We start from the raw sequence: 22,366 nt of genomic DNA on the forward strand, positions 1-22,366 counted from the left end.
TCATTCAAAGTACTATTCTGCCCTTGATTTTGTCTACGTGGCAGATTTTAGTAGGTAGTTGATGGAGCTAGCATCACGGTTGGTGAAACTGAGGATTGGTAAAATGACAATTTTTGTATAGACAAAGAATGGGAAGTGGAAAGTCGTATTGGATAATTCCTGTTATTGTTGTGAGAGTATTGGCAACTACAAGCCGTAAACGAAAAATCTTTAGCCAATTAAATTGCATTTATTTTCTGTTCAAAGATCGGAAGGCGAGCCTCGTAACAACGGTATAGTTGTCTTTGCTTAATATATTGGTCACGGGTTCGAGCCGTGAAAGTCTCCACTGTTGACGATAGCAAACTGTCAATATTACGTTTCTTTGAGGCACGACCTTAAAATATGCTTTGTGCATCAATCTATCCTTTTATTTGCCTTATTTTCTATTGACGATAGCAGACTGTCGATATCACATTCTTTGGGGTACAAGCATTTTCTAGACCCCGTGGCATACTTTGTTCCGATTTTTATTTTATATTTTTCTGTTCAAAGATTTCATAAATTATTTTTGACGTGCCATATTTCCTAAGATAAGATTTCATATTGACGACTATTAGTACTATCTTATTTTTATCAAAATTACAACGTAACTGATAAGGAAATACAGAAGATCCTCCTGGTCAAGGACACTTGAATTCCAAGTTTCAAACTCGCCCAACTAGGCATTATTGAAAATACAAAGTCATTAAATAGCTAATTGCGTATTTGTGTTTACTTGAAGTAATTAGAAGTTAGCTAAAAAAACTCATCTAATTCATTTTGGACACTTGTAGTAAGAAAGCTACTAAAATTCAATTATTCACGACGCAATTTCAATTGCCATCTTTTTTAGAGGTTCAATTGTTATATGACCAATTATAAATATCATTTTAATAGCATCATCCATTTTACAAGAGATTTTATATTAAAACGTAAAAAATTGATATATAAAATTGTTTACCCTTAAAATTGGATAACAATTAAATTTATAAGTGATTTTAAATGATATGTGATTTCACTTGACACAAATTGAGAAATATGAGAATTAATGTTAGAAATGTTGAGATATACTATTAACCATGCGGTTTAGACATAGTATTATATTTTATTCTTTATGGAACAATTGTTTATTTAATTTATTCAATTTAATAAAGTACTATTTTAAATAGATCATTTGTTACATGTGTGTCCTTTTAATTATGTAGTAGACAATTTAGTATATGGAGTCTTAGTTCATGCACACAAGATTAAATTGTTGGTTCTCATAATTAATAAACTACGTTCACAATCAATGATATTGTTGGACAAGATACATTGATGATTGTAGCACAAGATTATAGTATAATTTGTCTTGATTATGAGAGTAGTTTTACTCCAACTTCTTGTGCTAGTATACGCAGTGTATATTGAACGGACCAAGTAGAGAAAAGATATTTTTGTACTGAATATATAAAATATTTTCTCTAATTCATTAAATGAGCTTATACTCCTAATCTTGATATAATTATTATGATCAATGTAATTTGTTTATTGTTTTGATTTATCAAAAGGTACGACTCTATTTAGAGTTAGTGTATGCCTAATAGATTGGACAATAACGAATAACATTTGTGAATAATAATTATTTGATAAAATCTATGACTCGGTTTTGAGTTTGATGATATCCCTTCATGTAAGCTTATAAATTTCATGTGAAAACCCGACCGGTGGATTTTGTATCTGTCACATGAAATGTTTTAAGCAGAACTATAAAGGATTTAATTAGTTGATTAAATTAAATTTTCAGTAATTTAATTTAATTAACTGGTATTTGAGATCTTAGCATGGGGAGTTAAAATAAGTGTTATTGAATTTTTGAAATTCATATTGAGGAGTTCAATTGCAGTTTTTTTAGTGGAATAAATTACAATTTATTATAGTAAGAGTTAATTCATGCTAATTTCGAAGTAATATTATAATTGGTAGCCTCTTATTATTTCTGTGGTCCCTGTTATACCTAGTAAAAACCTGGACAAGACTTGGGTAAAAAGTGACATAGGAGAAAAGTCATCTAATAGAGTTGGAGTAGGATTCTACTTGTAGAAGGAGAATCCTACACGTTTTTGGAGGAGGATTTTCGGCCAAAATAACTCTATTAAAGGAGGACTAAGTTTACCTAATAACTCACCTTTTAGAGTTGTATTGTTCTTGCTCACCCAAAAGCAAAATCGTCCAAGGTTTTACTAGGCAAATAGCAGAAGACTGCAAGCCTAGATTCTTGTTGTTTGGAAGATTTATGCAACTATTTCAAGAGGTTAGTGCTTCTAATCTTGTTATTATTGTGTTGTCTAGTTTACATGTATTTAATGTCTGGCTTGTATGCTTGCTTCCACTGCGCATGTTCTAACAATTGGTATCGGACGTCATCTTACATCTAACTAGATAATGTAATACAACATGCATAGAGTAATATTAAAATGTGTTGTTCATTGATACATGTATGGGATGATATTCTATGTTAAAAACGTGATTGTATTTATTAGTATCTTAATTCTGTAATTCTGAAATTATGAATTAATATACACATGTATAAATAGTGGTGTTATATTTAAATAAAAATCTGTTTAAATTACGTTTTTGCTGAATAGCAATTTTTTTATAAAAACGTGACTGTGTTTTTGAATGCTATTAGTTCTGTAATTATGGATTAATATACATATGCATAAATAGTGAATCAATACCTTTAATCTGTTTTAGTTGCGTTCTGTCCATAATCAAAGTGTTATATTAATAAAAACTTGACTATTTTGTATGATATTAGTTCTGTAATTTTGGATTAATATACAGAATTATGAACAATGGCGTTTTTGACTAGTGAAAAATATATTATTTTTACAATTCTGTCTAAACACGTTTTTATTAAATAAAAAATGAATTATTTTGAGTTCTGAAATCATGTGTTAACATATATCAGTATATTATGTAATTTGAACAAGTCAAAATAATTAAAAACCCTTAAGACGCCAAAAATAGAATTTTAGAAATTTTAGAATTCTGAAATTCTGTCGAACTCCGATTGACCTCAAATTTGGTAGGTTCATCGGAAACAGCCCAGTGAGCAATAGTCATTGGTTTTTGGGCATTCGGGGTAGTTTAGATGGGTTTTTGGCCTTTTTCATTTTCTGGAAATTTTTTTAATAAAAAAAAATTAAAAGAAATCTATGATGTTAGGGTTCAATTCCCATTGTTTCCAATCATGTTTTACAGTAATATAATGAATTTATATGTTGACATAGGTCTTCTTCCACATCGGATAAATTCATTATAGATAATTATTGTAGTTTTTGCCTCTAGTTATTTGATTACTTGTATTAACTCTCCAATTGAGTTACATGTTGATTGAATGAAACTAGAGTTTATAAAAGTGATATTTACTTATATTAAGTTAACAGTTTACTCTCCATCTGAGTTGGTCCTGTTTAAATTTATTGTGTTAATATCTTATATCACTCATATATTTTGCATGAATAGTTAAGTTTCCCTAACGAATCTAATTGTTCAATGAGCATGGTTATATGTGTAATGTGCTGTTTTGAATTTAATTATTCTAAATACATAACTAATGATTTATTTAATGTGAATATCTCTCAAATTAACCATGTCTTCATTCAACTCACTTACCTCAATTTTGAACCAAAACAAGTCAGAATGACCCAATTATGTTGACTGGAAAAGGAGCCTTGATATTGTCCTAACTGCTGAAGATTACAAATTTGTAATCACTGAGAAGTGCCCAGAAAAATCTAAAAATGCTACTGATGATCAGGTTAAGGCCTATGACAAATAGGTTAAGGCTGAAGAGATGGCGTAATGTTACATTCTTGCCTCTATGGCGAATGTTTTGCAACATCAGCATCAGTCTATGGGGTCTGCTTATGATATGCTCGAAAGTCTCAAAGAGATGTTCGGTGAGCAAAACCGTGCAGCTAAGCAGACAGCCACGAAAGCCCTTTTGAACACCAAGATGGCTAAAGGATCATCGGTCAGGGACCATGTTCTGAAGATAATGAGTCTTCTGAATGAACTAGATGTCCTTGGAGCTGTGATTGATAAGGAGTCTCAAGTTGAGATGGTCCTGTAGACTCTGCCTTACAGTTTTGAACAGTTTCGTTTGAACTATAATATGAACAAAATGGATTTGTCGCTAGCGAAACTGTTGAATGAGCTGCAAGTGGCAAAATCTATTATCAAACAAAAAGCTCCAATTGTGGCACTCAATATTGAGAAAGCTTCGGTTTCTAAGTTGAAAGGCAATAAGAAAAAGAAGAAGGCTCAAAAGGTTCTGGCACCTGGTGGTGCGACTGGTGTGAAAAAGTCCAAAGGCAAGTGCTATCATTGCAAGCAACCTGGGCATCACAAGAAGCAATACACTGCCTATCTGGCAAAGTTGAATAAGCAAGTTAATTCAAATTTAAATATCATTGAAACTTGTTTAGCGACTGTTTCTACCATGCGTTGCTGTGTAGATTCGGGAGCCACTAATCACATCTGCACTACTTTGCAGGGATTTCAGGAAATGCGGCGGCTAAGTGAGAATGAAGTTTGCATTTTTCAAGCCAATGGCGAGCCAGCACCAGCTTCAGCTTTAGGAGATATTAGAGTTTCGTTTAGTAGTAATAGAGTTTTAATTTTAAAAGATGTTATCTATGTACCTTCTATTAGAAGGAATTTGATTTCAGTTTCGAAAATAATGGATGCTGATTATAATATTTATTTTGCTAATAACTCTGCTGTTATTAAGCTTAATAAACGTTTTATCTACATTGTTGCTAGAGTACATGACCTTTTTATTCTTATTATATCTCCTCATGTGCTACAACAACCAAAAGAACTAAATAACATTAATCTACCATATAAAAGAAAACGTATTTCTAAATTGAGTCAAACTTATTTGTGGCACTTACGTCTAGGTCATATAAATCTAAATAGAATATCGAGATTGGTCTCTGATGGACCTTTGAGTTCATTGAAAGTGGAGTCACTACCAACATGCGAATCCTGTTTAGAAGGCAAAATGACCAAGAGACATTTCCCCTCAAAAGGAAATAGAGCCAGTGATAAGCTAGAATTAGATCACTCTGATTTGTGTGGCCCTATGAATATACAAGCAAGAGGTGGTTTTGAGTGTTTTGTGACTTTCACAGATGATTACTCAAAATATGGATATATTTATCTGTTACACTGTAAGTCTGAATGCTTTGAGAAATTCAAAGAATTTAAGACGAAAACGGAGGAACGACATGATAAATATATCAAAACATTGCGATCTCATCATGGTGGTGAATACCTTTTTGCGTAATTCATAAAATACTTATCAAATAATGGAATTACATCTTAATTATCTGCCCCAGGAACACCACAATAAAATGGTATGGCAGAAAGAAGAAATAGGACCCTTATGGAAATAGTTAGATCAATGTTAAGTTATTCCGATTTGCCTTCTTCCTGTTGGGGATATGCTTTACAAAAAGCAAACTACATTCTCAATTTGGTTCCTTCAAAGTCAGTACATTTGACTCCAGTAGAATTGTGGACTGGCCGCAAGCCAAGTTTACGGCATATTCGGGTTTGGGGTTGTCCAGCACATGTGCTGAAAGGGAAAGCGGATAAATTGGAATCAAGGACAGAAGTATGTATTTTTATTGGATATCCAAAAGGAACTAAAGGCGGTTTGTTTTATTGTCCCAAAGAAAAGAAGGTAATTGTTACGACAAATGCCAGATTTTTAGAAGAGGATTATCTAACGAATCATATTCCTAGAAGTAAACTAGTTTTACAGGATTAAATAATGGAATAACTAAAGAATCATCTCTAGAACGTATCCCGGAAGCCAGTATTGACATACCACTGCATTATCGTAGTGGGAGAAATGTCAATAGGCAGCAGATTGTACAAGAGCAATTGCCTGACATCTCACTACCCCAAAGTAGTGGGAGTAATGTTGAGCAACCTCAGATTGTTGAACAACCTGAAATTGTTATGCAGCATTCACTCCAGGAAGAAGTTAATGATATCCCAACACCGCAAGGTATGGAGGATAACATTGAGGCTTCCGTTCCAGAAAATGATGTTGTGATTCAACATCAAAATCAGCCTCCACCTGCAGTAACTAGTTGTAGTGGGAGAATTATTAGAAAATCTCTCCGGTTTGCGCTTTTGGGAGAATCTTATGATAGAATCCCTGAAGAGCCTAATACATAACCTATTAATTATGACGAAGCATTACATGATACATATGCTAATAAATGGGTTGATGCTATGAAATGTAAAATGGAGTCCATGTACTCCAATCAAGTCTGCGATCTTGTAGAACCGCCTACTGGAGTCAAACCCATAGGTTGTAGATGGATCTATAAGAAAAAGAGAGGAGTGGATGGAAAAGTGCAAATTTTTAAAGTTAGGCTTGTTGCAAAAGGGTTTACTCAAAAAGAAGGGATCGATTATGAGGAAACTTTTTCGCCAGTAGCCATGCTTAAATCCATTAGGATTCTCTTATCCATTGTTGCTCATTACGATTATGAGATATGGCAAATGGATGTCAAGACCGCTTTTCTAAATGGAAGTCTTGATGAGTGCATCTACATGGCACAACTAGTTGGTTTCATAAAAAGTGGCAATGAGCACATGTTGTGTAAATTAAAGAAATTCATTTATGGATTAAAACAAACTTCTAGGGCATGGAACACTTGTTTTGATGCATCGATTAAAACATTCGGTTTTGATCAATGTGAAAATGAGTCTTGTGTCTATAAGAAGTGGAATGGAGATAAAGTTACATTTTTGGTTTTGTACGTAGATGATATTTTGCTCATAGGAAATAATGTGAGCATATTGAATTCAGTAAAGGAATGGTTGTCCTCATGTTTCGATATGAAAGACTTGAGACAGGCAACACATATCCTTGGTATCAAGCTTATGCGAGATCGCAAGCAAAGGATATTAGGCTTGTCCCAAGCATTTTATATTGATACTATTATCACCAGGTTTAGCATGCAAGATTCCAAGAAAGGGTTTCTCCTTTTTAGGCATGGAATCTCTCTGTCAAAAGATCAGTCCCCAAAAACGACTGATGAGATAGAAAAGATGAAGGCGGCCCTTATGCTTCTGCTGTAAAGAGTCTTATGTATGATATGCTATGTACTAGACCTAACATCTACTTTGTTGTTGGCATGGTTAGTAGATTTCAGTCTAACCCTGGTTGAGAATACTGGACTGCTGTTAAGCATATAATCAAGTACTTGAAGAGGACTAGGGATTATATGTTGGTGTATCACTCAGGTGATCTTGCACCCATTGGCTATACTGATTCAGATTTCCAGTCAGATAGAGACTCTAGAAAATCTACCTCAGGATATGTTTTTACCTTAGGAGGTGGAGCCATAAGTTGGAGGAGCATCAAGCAATCACGTGTTGCTGATTCCACCATGGAAGCCGAATATGTGGCTGCATCTGAGGCAGCTAAAGAGGTTGTTTCGCTGAGGAACTTTCTGAAAGAGCTTAATGTGGTTCCTTCGGTTCAAACACCAATTGTACTTTATTGTGACAATGGTGGTGCAGTTGCAAACTCGAAGGAACCAAGAAGCCATAACATGAGTAAGCATATTGAGCGTAAATATCACTTAATTCAGGACATAACTCAGAGAGGTGATGCAAGAGTGTTGAAGATTGCGTCAGAGGACAATTTGGCAGACCCGTTTACAAAGAGCTTGACACAGAAGATTTTTGACAAACATGTAGAAGGAATAGGTGTTAGAGTAGTAGACGCATGGTTATGAGTCTAAGTGGGAGATTGTTGGGATACACTATTAACCATGCGGTTTAGACATAATATTATATTTTATTCTTTATGGAATAATTGTTTATTTAATTTATTTAATTCAATAAAGTACTATTTCAAATAGATCATTTGTTACATGTGTGTCCTTTTAATTATGTAGTAGACAATTTAGTATATGGAGTCTTAGTTCATGCACACAAGATTAAATTGTTGGTTCTCATAATTAATAAACTACGTTCACAATCAATGATATTGTTGGACAAGATACATTGATGATTGTAGCACAAGATTATAGTATAATTTGTCTTGATTATGAGAGTAGTTTTACTCCAACTTCTTGTGCTAGTATACTCAGTGTATAATGAACGGACCAAGTAGAGAAAAGATATTTTTGTACTGAATATATAAAATATTTTCTCTAATTCATTAAATGAGCTTATACTCCTAATCTTGATATAATTATTATGATCAATGTAATTTGTTTATTGTTTTGATTTATCAAAAGGTACGACTCTATTTAGAGTTAGTGTATGCCTAATAGATTGGACAATAACAAATAGCATTTGTGAATAATAATTAGTTGATAGAATCCATGACTCGGTTTTGAGTTTGATGATACCCCTTTATGTAAGCTTATAAGTTTTCATGTAAAAACTCGGCCGGTGGATTTTGTATCCGTCACATGAAATGTTTTAAGCGGAATTGTAAAGGATTTAATTAGTTGATTAAATTAAATTTTCAGTGATTTAATTTAATTAACTGGTATTTGAGATCTTAACATGGGGAGTTAAAATAAGTGTTATTGAATTTTTGAAATTCATATTAAGGAGTTCAATTGCAGTTTTTAGTGGAATAAATTACAATTTATTATAGTAAGAATTAATTCATGCTAATTTCGAATTAATATTATAATTGGTAGCCTCTTATATTTCTATGGTCCCTGTTATACCTAGTAAAAACCTGGACAAGACTTGGGAGAAAAGTCATCTATTAGAGTTGGAGTAGGATTCTACTTGTAGAAAGAGAATCCTACACGTTTTTGGAGGAGGATTTTCGACCAAAATAACTCTATTAAAGGAAGACTAATTTTACCTAATAACTCACCTTTTAGAGTTGTATTGTTCTTGCCCACCCAAAAGCAAAATCGTCCAAGGTTTTACTAGGCAAATAACAGAAGACTGCAGCCCTAGATTCTTGCTGTTTGGGAGATTTGTGCAACTATTTCAAGAGGTTAGTGCTTCTAATCTCGTTATTATTGTGTTGTCTAGTTTACATGTATTTGATGCCTAGCTTGTATGCTTGCTTCCGCTGTGCATGTTCTAACAAGAAATTAACTGTAAAATAAAGCAAACAGATATAATGAGCAATTATGACCCTCGAGCTAGATCGCCCTCGAACCAACCAAATATGATATTGTTGAGTTATATTAGGAATCTATTTATGTTAATTGATTCACTTTTCATTTAAAAACAACTGAATAGACCATGATTTACGCTATTTACGTTGTTATATTCACAAATACATATCGTGAATACAGTCGAATACAATAATCTGTCTAGCTGTAATCCCTTGTTCACGTTGTGAATACAATCGAATACAATAATATGTCTAGCTGTAATCCCCTTTTTCACGCCGAGAAATGCCACCGTATTCATGAATACAATCTTAAATACATCGAATACACTCTAAAAAACCTGAAAACATAGCTATATAAAGTAATATAGTAAATGGTAGCTACAACTAGCTAATAATCACTAAACAATAGTGGTTTATGAAAATTTCTCTATAAAATATATATTAGTAAGATTTCTGTAGGGCCATTTACTTTATTCAAACTGAAACTGGCTATTACAATCAAGTGTACAAATACATTTTCAGGGATGCTATTTAAAGATTAACCAATACTTGCTTTCCCCTGAAATTTAAAATTAAAAATCTTAACTTCAGAATAATTCATGACATACCGAAAAATTGAAATTCAGGATACATCTTATTATCCTAAATAGCAGCCTTTTAGAGTGTTGTGGTCATTTCTACCAATAATTAACTCTCATTATGTCATTTCCAATATCTAATACGGACTACGTTTTCTAAGTACATCTCCCTAAAGCTAGGTAATTAATTATCTTATGACCACGTATTTCCTTTTCTCCTGTTACGTTATGGTCGTGTTGCGAAATTTTAAAAAATATCCCATGATTCTAAGACACCTAAAACAACTATCACAATAATGTCAAGCATAACGCCAAATCAACGTAAATGACGAACTTTTAAGCAAATCTTCATAGGTTCTTTAAATTTCATTTTTCTTTTCTTTGTTTTCGTCTGTGTTTGGCCCCAAGATGGACTACTACTTTCATAAAAAATTAATTGCTTTTTGTGTCGAGATTTTAATTTAAGGAGTTAATGTGCATATGGAATATGCTAGTCTTACATAAAATTATTCTAGTCATCCGTTATACTTGTAAATCACTTCACGTTTCTCGCATAATCTATATTAATGTACTTTCATTATCATTAGGAAGATACAATCTAGAGAATTTTTCATAAAACGCTTTTTTTAGTGGTAATTAGCTATCTATAAATATTATTTGCTATATTACGGATTGTAGATACGTTTTCTGTTGTTATAAGATATATTAGATGTATTTAAGCTACTGTATTCATGAATACAATAGCAAAATTAGGCGTGAATCAGGGAAGTCCAGCTAATTAGTTGTTGTATTCGAGTGTATTCGACTGTATTCATGGCGTGAAACATGGGATTACAGCTTGACAGATTATTGTATTCGAATGTATTCGACTATATTCACGGCGTGAAACAGGGGATTGTCACACCTCCTTTTTCGCCCGCGCCGCCGGAAAGGGGCGCGGAGGGGAGTTTTTCCCCAATTAAAGGACAATCGAAACGGGATTTATTTATTTATTTCAGAGTCGCCACTTGGGAGATTTATGGTGTCCCAAGTCACCGGTTGAATCCCGAATCGAGGAAAAGAATGACTCTGTTTAACAGTCTGCGCACCAGAAATCCGGATAAGGAATTCTGTTAACCCGGGAGAAGGTGTTAGGCATTCCCGAGTTCCGTGGTTCTAGCACGGTCGCTCAACTGTCATATTCGGCTTGATTATCTGATTTTATACAATTATGAACTTATGTGCAAACTTTAAACTCTTTACCGCTTTTATTATTATTATTATTATTATTTTAACAGAGAATTACAACATTGTAAAAAACGTATCTCGAACCACGTCACATCAATGTACCCGTGGTTATCGACACATTTTGACTCTGTTGAGATTTGGATTTGGGTCACATAAATGTGCACCCGAATTTAAGAAAGTAAATTATTAAAGGCGCGCCTAAAGCGACTAGCGTATCATTAATTTTTGGTAAGGCCGTGAAATTTGCTAAACGACCGATCCCGAAGTCTATACAATTATTAACCAATTATTGAGGGCCCCGCAACTTGTGCATTTTATTGGGCGAGACTCATCTCATTTGTTTTAAAAAGGATAATCCTAAAGTGCCTACATTTTTTCTATTAAATTTGTCTCTAAAAATGAAAGAGAAAAGATCCTAATTTATTTACATGCTTACGAATTGTTATAGTCGGGTTCCGAACGCAATTTGTTAAATCAGAATGTAAACACAATATGGACAGCCCGTTGGTCAACGTGGACCCAGACCCAACGTGTATGGCACAAAACTGGACTTGGGTCATCTCATTCACATGTTACTACCTAGTTACATTATACTACGCATGCTCACAGTTTGTCAAATTAAAAAAAAAAATTGGCAATGTAATTTTAATCCTAAACCATTTACATGCTGAAATTAACCAATAGTATCTAGCTAAACAATATTCCTACAAGTTTCGAAACGGTCTATTCGTTTAATGAACTAACTGTTGAATGTTTAAGAATAGTCTAAATCAGCTAACATGCTTTTTGAGATATGATAATCATCAAACAATAACGAACTATCTGAACAGAGTTACTACATCATTTATTTTTTTTAGCAATACATAGACAGTTCGTCCACTAAGCTATTGTCAGATGTTCCATTATATATTAAACAACTACATGATTCTAATTAGAGGAAACCAAATAATGTATATACACAACTAAAATGCAGAATATAACTAAGATAAATTTAGAACTTCAACTCTTCATTTCATATTTATGCTTCAGTTTCCATTTTACAAGAAACAGTGTATCAATTTGTGTACCTGATATTGGAAGTAAAAGAAGAGGAATATCAGCATAAATACAGTAGCATATAACAACAGCAACACCCCGCAACCAGTAACAACCAGCAACGAGAAACCAGTGACAGATTTTAAAATCAAACAAAAATCCAGCAATAACCAGTGAAGTAGTAGCAAATAACCAACCAAACTCAAGGAAATAAATCAAATGAAAATTCAGAAACACCAACAACAATCAATGAGCAGAAACAAAGTGAATCTTTTTTAGATTGAAAGACCAGTTAATGTTTAACCCTTAAATTCTGACCCCTCTATATATCCAGTGTATGCAGATTGTATATCAGGTGTATACTACTCTCTCTTTCGAATCTCCTTCAAAAATTTTCCTCAATATTCAGCCAATCTCCTATCCCCTTTCAATATTTTCGGAATTCTTCTCTTTAATATTCAGGAAACCTTTTTTTTCTCTTTGTGTCCAGCCCCCGAGATTTTAAAAGTCCTCCTCTAATTCTGCCCAAACTCCCCTTATTTATGTCCAAAAACAGACCACTTTAAACAATTAAACAATAAAGAAGAGGTCCCATCTTCTTGAGCCCCGTAATCCCACTACTACATGTCTTGTCCCCCACTTTTATTAAACAAATGTATTATTCCCCACTAACATATGTCTTGTCCCCCACTATATTATTTTAATATTATTAGCTTAGTGGACAGAGCACTCAATATAAATAATTGTCCAAGATTTTCAATTCCAAAAATACCCCTCTGAAATTACTGAAATTACCATTTTACCCCTGAATATACTGTAATTTACTATTCTACCCCCATAAGCTATAACCAATTCACCTAATCAATCTAACCAAAATACAGCAGCTATAACCAATTTCTAATCAAATTTCATTAACAAATTTAGGATAGAAACTCAATATTTTTTGACTGAACAATATTTTTAACAACAAACATACTTTCAGATTCAATAACAGTAACAAATTGAACATAACAAACAAGTAGATTCAAATCACTAAACTCAATAATCAATTGAACTTCAAATTAAATCTAACAACATTACAACCAACAACTTCTATATTAAACTAAACAAGAACATAAAACAAACTGAAGAAATAATCAAAATGATAAACAACGAACAAGAAAAGAATCAAACATATACTGATTTCAGATCCGAGAATATTAAACAAAATACGGACAGAAATGAAACTTAAACCAACTAACCGGAAATGACCAACGACGAACTCGAACAGAAATGGCAAACTCGAACCAAGACTGCCAACGACCTAACGGATCTCGACTTCAACGACAACCCACCTTCTCTTTTAACCTCGACGAACTCAGAACGACAAACGACGACCTCGACGGATTGAACCTGAAGAAACGATGAGACAGCAGGTTGTTTGGACGTAAGGCAGTGTGTATGTGTGTTGAGCAGCAACAGCCATGGCGGGCTGGCTGGAGCTGCGACTGGACGAAGCAGAAGCCGATGGGGTTCGTTTGGACGTGAGGCTGTTTAGCAGATGGTCGTTTGGGTGGACGACGCAGGCAGCCATAGGAGGTGAAGCAGCAGCCATGGTGGCTGACTGGAGCTCGACGCAGCTGAGATGATGAAGAAGAAGTAGCAGGGGTGGTCGACGAGAGGGCAGCTATGGTTGTTTGGACGTTGGGTTTCAATGGCGGACGGGGAGGGTCATTGGTGGCGATGGACTGGTTGAACGGAGGGGGGGTTGTTTGGACGTGAGGATGGAGATGACGAGGGGGCGGTTTGCTGGGTTGGGGTCAACCATGGGAGCTTGAGACGAGGGGAAGGGTAGAAGTAGTGGGGGAAGCCATGAGAGCTGGGTTTGGAAGGAGAAGAAGAGGGGGGGGTATATTTTTTAGGGTTTTTTAGGGTAATAAAAAAAATGAAAAATGGGGGTTGGAATTAGTTTGGATTATGGGGCGAACTGGGTCGGGTCGACCCGGTGGGGTTATTTGGTTTGGGCCATGGTTGATTTAAATTAGAAGGTGGCCCAATCCGATTTTCTTCCTCTTTTATTGCTTCTTTTTTCTTCTTTTATTTTTCTTAAACTGAAACTAAATTCTAAAAATCCTAAATTATCCTATAGAACTAAATTAATTTATAAAAGTGCAAATTAACTCTCAATAACAATTAACACACAATTAAATAGCAATTACGATAAAATCACACAATTTGGACATTAAATGCTAAAAATGCAACGTACATTATTTTTATGATTTTTTTTGTTCTTGTAAAACAAACTTAATTACTTCTAATTGTAAACTTAAATCCTAAATGCAAATGCGATGTATTTTTGTATTTTTTATTAATTTAACAAATAAACATGCATGGACAAATACAAATAATTATTGAAAAATGCCACGAAAATCCTCAAAATTGTACACAAAGGAAAATTATTTTATTTTGAATTTTTTGGGAGTAACTCTCTCATAGGGCAAAAATCACGTGCTTACAGGGATTACACTATTTTTAAACGAAAAGTGTATCAATTAACATAATAGACTCCTAATATAACTCAACAAACTCAATTATAGCATACAAAATTTGTATTTTCGGTTATAAAAAAAATTCTCAACCGAAAAATACCCCAAAAACATAACAATCTTCAGAGAAATTATATAATACATCTGAATACATAAATTATATTAATTAAAAAAAATATATGAATATATTCATGGCATATAGCGAGATAGTGAATACAATGAAATACATAGAATATAGCGGGATGCATTGAAATACAATAAAAAAAGACAGTGAATACAATGAAATACATGGAATACAGCGAGATACATTGAATTACAATGAAAAAAAGATAATGAATACAATGAAATACATGAAAATACAGCGTGATACGTTGAAATATATTAACACAAAATCAAGTTGCTCAACCCCAAACTCCGTCGTCTTTGTTCAAGAACAAAGACTAATTTCCGGCGAATCCGCCGTCGAGCAATGGTGGCAGAATAAGGAATATGTTAAAGCTTAAATCTTGTATTGAAAATGACGGAAGTTGAGCTTTATCCAATATTAGGACTCTTCTTTCTCCAGAAGATGAACCTCGAGATGATGCTGTCGAGCAATGGTGGCAGAATAAGGACTCTTCTTTCTCTAATCAATACCCTATCAGACAAGATTTGACTCAAAAATAGAATAAAGATTTAACCAAAAATGAGATTTAAAAGTTGCAAAAATGTTCTCATTTCACGCGTCCAAATAGCGAAAGAAGTTTCAGAATATATACTTCTGAGCATAAATGAATCCGAAAAAGTGTTCTTTTTGGATTTATTTTCGACGTTGAGCAGAACAGTTTTTCCCTGAACACAGGAAGAATCATGACTGCACAAATTATATGGAAGAGAATGACATGTATCAAAGTAGAGAGAGAAAGAAAATGGTATAACTGAATAGCGTATTTAGTGACTTAGGGGTAGGAGGTAACCAAAATTAGATATTTTTTGCTATAAACATTAAAAAGTATCTATAGAATATAATTTTTTTAAACGATATTTATTTAAAATAAATAAGGTGTTAATCTTTGCTATAGGAAGTAAAAATTCCTACAATCTACCCTCGTCAAAGAGGTAAAGTGTATTATCACTTTTGGCCCGCATTAAAAATTATTTATATTTGATAGTCGAAAAATTACATAACTTTTATATATAATATACAGAATGTGTATATATATATATATATAAATATAATATATATTTTCGATTATTATTTTAAGAACGACTATAGAGTGCTATTTTCCCTAGAGGTATTCACACTATATCTTTGTAGCATATCTTGTCCTAGTTTGAGTTATCTCCAAATTAATAGGCATTGAATATGTCAACTTTCCAGCTTATTAAACCAATATTTTTTCGCCAATGTGAACAGCCATGACGTTGTCACCATCCAGTTACAGTCCTAATCCCAATCTGGTACAAGTCACTGTCTAAATACTTCCTCCATCTAAGTTTATTTGTCCACTGTTCACGGGACATATTCTTTAAAAAATAATAAATAATATAATAATTTTAATATATCGCCCCTATTTATTATATGTTAGAAAATAAATTGAAAATAAGTACTTAATAAGAAGGGTAAAATAGATATAAAATAGTAAATTGTCCGTTGGTTTTCCTAGCTGAATAAGTAAAAGTGGAAATCTATTTGCAAACTTGGACCAAGGGATAGATATACTTGTCCTTTGTTACACTTTGTTTGGATCATTATTCCCCATTTTATAATATATTGTATTGTATTGTATTGTATTGTACCGTATTGTATTGTATCGTTTTATGAATACAATATTTAGATAGATTGTATTGTTTGTTATTGTTAAATAATATATTGTTGTTTGGTTTGACTGTATCGTACTGTACTGTAACGGATAAGTTTTCTAAAATACCCTCAATTGTTTAAATATTAAATTTATCAAAAAATATGCATAAAAATAATTTTAAAAAATAAAATAGAAGAAGACAAAACACCTTAAGAAAGCAGAACAAAGGAGCGAGACAGAAGAAGGCAAAAACAAAAAGCACAACTAATTAGAATCGAGTTAAAAGCAAATTAGGAGAAAAAATAAAACAGAAGGCGACAAAACACCTTTAACGTTGCAGAAGTTCTGGAAAAAAAACAAAGTAGGTTATAGGTTAGAGATTTGGAGTTAAAATAGAATAAAAGGTAAATGATAAAATAGAATTGTGGAGTAATAAGTTATGGCATAATTGGAAAGAAAAATAGGAAACAATCCTACCACACCAAATAAGTTGTTTCAAAAAAGGGGACTTTTCAATGTTGCGGAACAATGGATTTAACAATACAATACAACCAATTTTAATGAAACAATTAAAACAAACATTGTTTAAGGATAACAGTACAATACGATACCATAGGGAACAACCATCCAAACAAGCTGTTAGAGAGGTTCTTAGAAAACTATATTATTAATTTGACCCTAGAAAATCCCAGGTTATGGTTCCTCAAAAAATTTAGAAAGAATTACAAGAAAATACATATGACTTCACACCATAACAAAAAATGGCTCATGTTTTTAAGGTTTACCCCACCTAGCCCACATTGTACATATTTTGAAAGCACTTGCAAATTCAAAATTTGTGTTCTTACAACCATTGCTTCTAAAAGCTATGGAGTTAATTCTTTGTTCTCACAACCATTGCTTTCACTTTCTCTTCTTCTCACATCTTCTACATATGCTTCAAGGGCCATGTATTTTCTGCTTCTCCTCTTGTGTCACCTGCTTGCAATGTAAGAAAATTGAAGAGTAGAAGTCTACCATTGAAGACCATTCAAAGCTTTGCTTTTAAAAATGTTTTTTTTTTTGAATTTTTTAGTTGTTTGGATTGGGTGTTGTTCCAATTGATTGAAAATATCAAAAGAAGTTCAAAATTTAAATTTGAAGTGATTTGGAGTAGATTTGAGCAAAATTTGAATTAAATTTCAGAAAAGACGCAAGGAAGAAGACGAAGTTAGTTTTTTGTATAATTATGTATAATCTTGTATAATAGTGTATATGAGTGTAGAAACACACCTCATACACTATTATACACTTTTATACACCTTTATACAAGCGTCTGTAGACGAACTTCTTCCACGATTTTCAGTTGCAATTTTCGTTCAAAACCAGTCCAAATCTCCATTAAATGACTTCAAATTTTATATACAACCTCCTTATACTATTTCTAACAAGTCTAAATAACACTCACTCCAAATTTCTCACAAAATCAAATTCGGAATTTAAGCCCACATATTTAACCTTGTTAAAAATCTACTTTTCACCACCCAAATGAATTTGGTTTGTTGAATTAATATTTGAGTCACAGTTACTGATTCGAAAATTAATTTAAAAGCTTGGGGAATCTTTTTTAAAAATTAAATAGTAATTTTGAGAACCTATTTGAGTTGGATGTTGAATCTTAGCCTATTATTTTTGGGCTAGTTGGTTGTAAATTGAAATATGGGCTATAAAATTGAAAAGTATGGAGGTCAGTTGTTCTAATTGAAATTTTCCCAAAAATTTAAATGATTAAAGTGAAAGAAAATATACATACCATGTTAAGAAATAGAGATGTACACAGCAGATTTAAAGTGTGAGGAAATTTAAATGCACCTCTTTCTTCTTTCTTTTCAATGTATGAATCTTACTGACCACAACAAATCCTTTATTTGCAATAATAACTTCAAGCCATTTGCCAAGTGATCGATCTGTTAGGTTCAAAGATCAGCATTTCCTCATTAACTGAATTTCTCAAACCATGAGCATCAAGGCAGCAAGATGGATGTCAGCCTCCAATTTAGACAACATAAACTATTTTCACTTTCCTCTTAAGCTCATGCTCTTCCGCTTCTGATTGACGGCAAAACGTCGTGCCATAGCAGGGTTGTAGAATGTTCTCATATGTTCTGACAGTTTATGAATGGCTCGTAAATCACCAACGGCTGAAAGCCGCATTAAAAATGAGTCAAATTTTCGGTATGGCAGTTTCATACCCCTGCTAACAACTTCTTCCAAAAGAAAGCATGCTTCTTCAGTAGCATTGCAATCAAAAAGCCCTTCAATCATCACACCGTATGTTTCTGTAACACGCGCACAACCCCTCTTAGACATCTCATGCCATGTCTCAAAGGCTCCATCTACGTCGCCCATTATAAAGAACATAACAATTAGCATATTATAAGTCTGTACACTTGGAATACAGCCCACTTCGATCATCTTCTGATAAAGCCTAAGTGCCTCATCTCTCTCTTTATTATCACAAAGGACCTTAAGAAAACAGTTGTATGTAACTATATCAGCAGGGTAGCCCTTGTTTCCCATCTCTTCCAAAAGCTTATAAGCTGCCTCAGTCTTTCCACCCAAACACATACCTTCAATCAGTTCCTTGTAAGTTGAAACATCAGGAACACATCCACTGTTTATCATATCCCCGAGAACTTTAAAACATTCCGTCATCATATCATTTTGAGCAAGAGCCAAGATCATAATAGTATAAGTTTTTGCTGTGGGAGAAGACATGGTTGAACCTTTAGTTCTCATGAACTCGAGAAGTTCAGCAGCCTTCATCACCATCCCTGCGGAGCAAAATGTGTCAATTGCAGTATTATAGGTGAAGTTATCGGGCGTGTGCCCTATGTCGATCATATGTTCAAGAATGCTCATAGCTCTATCTGGGTTTCTAACACGACACCAACCGAAGAAAAGAATGTTATAAGTATCAGCAGTTGGCTTAACCTTACTCTTCACCCGCTTAAACATAGCCTCGGCATCTTCCACAAGGCAGCACTTACACAAAGCATCCAACAACAAATTAAAGGCATATACTTCGGGTTGTGTCTTCACTCTTATCTTCTTCTTCTTCTTCGCAAACTTATGAAGATGTGTCAAATGCTTTTCAGTATACTGTCTAAGAATTGTCAACAAGACTTCTATAGGAACCAAACGCTTATCATTCCTCTTCATGTAGTCTAGAAGATCACAAACAATACGAAACTGCTTCACCTTGTACTTTGTACTAGACAATATATCAACCATCTCATTATACGCCTGGGGCTCGTGACTATAATTTTCTCGATGTCCTGCCCACGTAAAGAACCTAAACGCTAACTTCTCTTCATAATGAAGCTTTTGCAAGACCCCCACCACCAATGGCGTCGTTAATTCTATTTCAAGCTTATCAAGAGCTCTCTCCATCTTATGCTCTGGCTTAGAGTGATCCATCACAACCTTGTAAACCTTATCATCAATGGAATCGTTGCTACAGTTTTCTGTTGTTTTCTCCAATGCAGAATTTTCTGCACAATAAAACCGCTGAAAGGACCCACTGATGAATGATGGTACCCAAAATCTTGAACTTTTATTCAAGATAAATGATACCCTTGTAGCAAATAGATGTTGTAATTCGTGTTTGCTGGCATGCCCATGAATATGTTTGGATGCTAGTGAATTTGGCCTTAGATTTTGATGAAGCTTGTGATTTGTGGAATGCAATTTTCTTGTCAAAGTTTTACAGATAAATGAGACAACTTTGAGCTGAGACATCGCACAACGAGCAAAACAAATTATCTTTGATCAATCATGTGTGCTTTCCGGTGAGGCATTTCATCGAACAAGTGGAAGCTGTAAACACACAGAAGTTGGCTTTTGCTTCTCAGTCTTTTACCCAGAAAAATACGGAGGCATACGTATGGGTGGAAGCAGAGAGCAAAATAATGGACTCATATGACGCCGTTTTGTTCTCCGTTAAATCTGCTTCCCGGCGCCGGTAGTAATGTTTACAATGTAAGCTTTAGCCACCTTTCCCCAAACTATCACCGATATGTTAGATATGCTCGATAAAAAATTAAAGAGCAATAGACTACTTTGAACATAAATCCGAAGATATTGTTTGATAGAACTACATTTACAAACCACAATTAATATTCAACATTCCAAGGAAATTGTAATGGATTAGAATGAAATGATCATGGTTATTGGACACATATTTAATAAAATAGTCAAAGTGGTGCAAATTCAATCGAATACCTTTGTGATTTAAAAAAAGAATACGAGAGAGGTTATAATTCACTGAAAAGGTTTCACTAATAGCATGTTTATCAACAACAACAACAACAACATCCCAATATAATTCCACAAGTGAGGTCTGGGAAGGGTAGTATGTACGCAGACCTTACCCCTACCCCGAGGGGCAGAGAGACTGTTTCCAAGAGACCCTCAGCTCAAGAAAGCATCAAGTGACGATATATTAGTACTATTAATAGACTCATAATATAAAAACATAAAATACATAACATACATAAAAGAAATTAAAATAGCAAAATAACAGCCATATAAGAGAATATAGGAAATACGAGAGAGATGGAAGGTAAACTAATATCCAGCGTATAAAGTCCTGCATCAGTAGCTAACCAGTAGTATCCTAAGCCTAACTCCTAACGGGCTAGTCTCACTCTAGTGCGCTATATAGATATTCACAACTTCCCCTAACCTTCAACCTTAATGTTCGACCTCCACAATTCCATGTCTAGGGCCATGTCCTCGGTAATCCCAAGTCGCGCCATGTCCTGCTTGATCACCTCTCCCCAATACTTCTTAGGTCTCTTTCTACCTCTCCTCGTACCCACCACCGCCAATCGCTCACACCTCCTCACAAGTGCATCAGTGCACCTCCTCTGAATGTGCCCGAACCATCTGAGTCGTGCTTCCCGCATCTTGTCCTCTATTGGGGCCACGTCCACCCTCTCTCGAATATCTTCATTCCTAATCTTATCCATCCTTGTATGCCCGCACATCCACCTCAACATCTTCATCTCTGCTACTTGCATCTTCTGGATGTGTAGGTTCTTAACCGGCCAACACTCGGTATCATACAACATGACAGGTCTAACTACTGCTCTATAAAACTTACCTTTTAGTAACGGTGACACTTTCTTGTCACACAGGACTCCCGTCGCTAACTTCCACTTCATCCACCCCACCCCTATACGGTGTGTGACATCCTCGTCGATCTCCCCGGTCCCCTAAATAACTGACCCAAGGTACTTCAAACTACCCCTCTTAGGTATAACTTGAGATTCAAGCCTCACTTCTACTCCCTCGTCCGTCGCCTCGTCCCCAAATTTGCACTCGAGGTATTCCGTCTTCGTCCTGCTCAATATGAACCCTTTAGACTCAAGGGCCTGTCTCCAAACCTCTAGCCTCTCATTGACGTCACATCGGGTCTCGTCAATTAGGACTATGTCATGAGCAAATAGCATGGACTATGGCACCTCCCCTTGAATATTGTGCGTTATGACATCCATCACCAGGGAAAATAGGAAAGGGCTGAACGCCGACCCTTGGTGCAACCCTGTAACAACCGGAAAATGCTCGGAGTCGCCTCCTACTGTTCTAACCCGAGTCTTAGCACCATCATACATGTCTTTAATCACCCTAATGTATGCAACCGGGACCTCTTTAGCCTCTAAGCAGCTCCATAAGACCTTCCTAGGTACCTTGTCGTACGCTTTCTCTAGATCGATAAACACCATGTGAAGATCCTTCTTCTTATCCCTGTATTGTTCCACCATCCTCCTAATAAGGTGGATAGCTTCTGTGGTAGATCGCCCCGACATGAACCCGAACTGGTTGTCTGAAATAGACACCGTCCTTCGCACTCTCATTTCAACCACTCTCTCCCAGACTTTCATGGTATGACTCAGTAATTTGATACCCCTATAGTTGTTACAGCTCTGGATATCACCTTTGTTCTTATACAACGGAACCATTGTACTCCACCTCCACTCT

At 34.6% G+C, this 22,366-nt stretch overlaps 2 protein-coding genes across 3 annotated transcripts; one reads left to right on the forward strand and one right to left on the reverse strand.

The window, feature by feature from the left end:
* The first annotated feature begins 5,476 nt into the window (after nt 1-5,476).
* Nucleotides 5,477-6,261, forward strand: LOC138890434 (uncharacterized). Its single transcript, XM_070173818.1, has 2 exons — nt 5,477-5,729; nt 5,840-6,261. Exons 1-2 carry the CDS (start codon nt 5,477-5,479, stop codon nt 6,259-6,261), a joined length of 675 nt encoding a protein of 224 aa, XP_070029919.1.
* A 10,740-nt stretch (nt 6,262-17,001) lies between these two features.
* On the reverse strand, nt 17,002-20,592 carry LOC104232060 (pentatricopeptide repeat-containing protein At1g73400, mitochondrial). Of its 2 annotated transcripts, none has more exons than XM_070171636.1 (2): nt 18,194-20,592; nt 17,002-17,320 (listed from the first exon to the last, which is right to left on the reverse strand). In XM_070171636.1, exon 1 carries the CDS (start codon nt 20,120-20,122, stop codon nt 18,398-18,400), a length of 1,725 nt encoding a protein of 574 aa, XP_070027737.1. In that variant the 5' UTR covers nt 20,123-20,592; the 3' UTR covers nt 17,002-17,320; nt 18,194-18,397. The 2 variants fall into 2 exon arrangements, with proteins under 2 accessions (XP_070027737.1, XP_009783457.1); XM_009785155.2 differs by having other exon boundaries at nt 18,135-20,592.
* Nucleotides 20,593-22,366: the final 1,774 nt, after the last annotated feature.

The sequence above is a fragment of the Nicotiana sylvestris genome, chromosome 4 (genome assembly GCF_000393655.2).
Source record: "Nicotiana sylvestris chromosome 4, ASM39365v2, whole genome shotgun sequence".
Classification (NCBI taxonomy): domain Eukaryota; kingdom Viridiplantae; phylum Streptophyta; class Magnoliopsida; order Solanales; family Solanaceae; genus Nicotiana; species Nicotiana sylvestris.

Excerpts from the sequence above, each read along its gene's own strand:
- LOC138890434 (XM_070173818.1), top strand. The coding sequence starts at position 5,477 with ATGTTAAGTTATTCCGATTTGCCTTCTTCCTGTTGGGGATATGCTTTA. Across the intron at positions 5,730-5,839 it reads TCCAAAAGGAACTAAAGGCG|GATTAAATAATGGAATAACT; the intron begins GTTTGTTTTATT and ends CTAGTTTTACAG.
- LOC104232060 (XM_070171636.1), bottom strand. The coding sequence starts at position 20,122 with ATGTCTCAGCTCAAAGTTGTCTCATTTATCTGTAAAACTTTGACAAGA.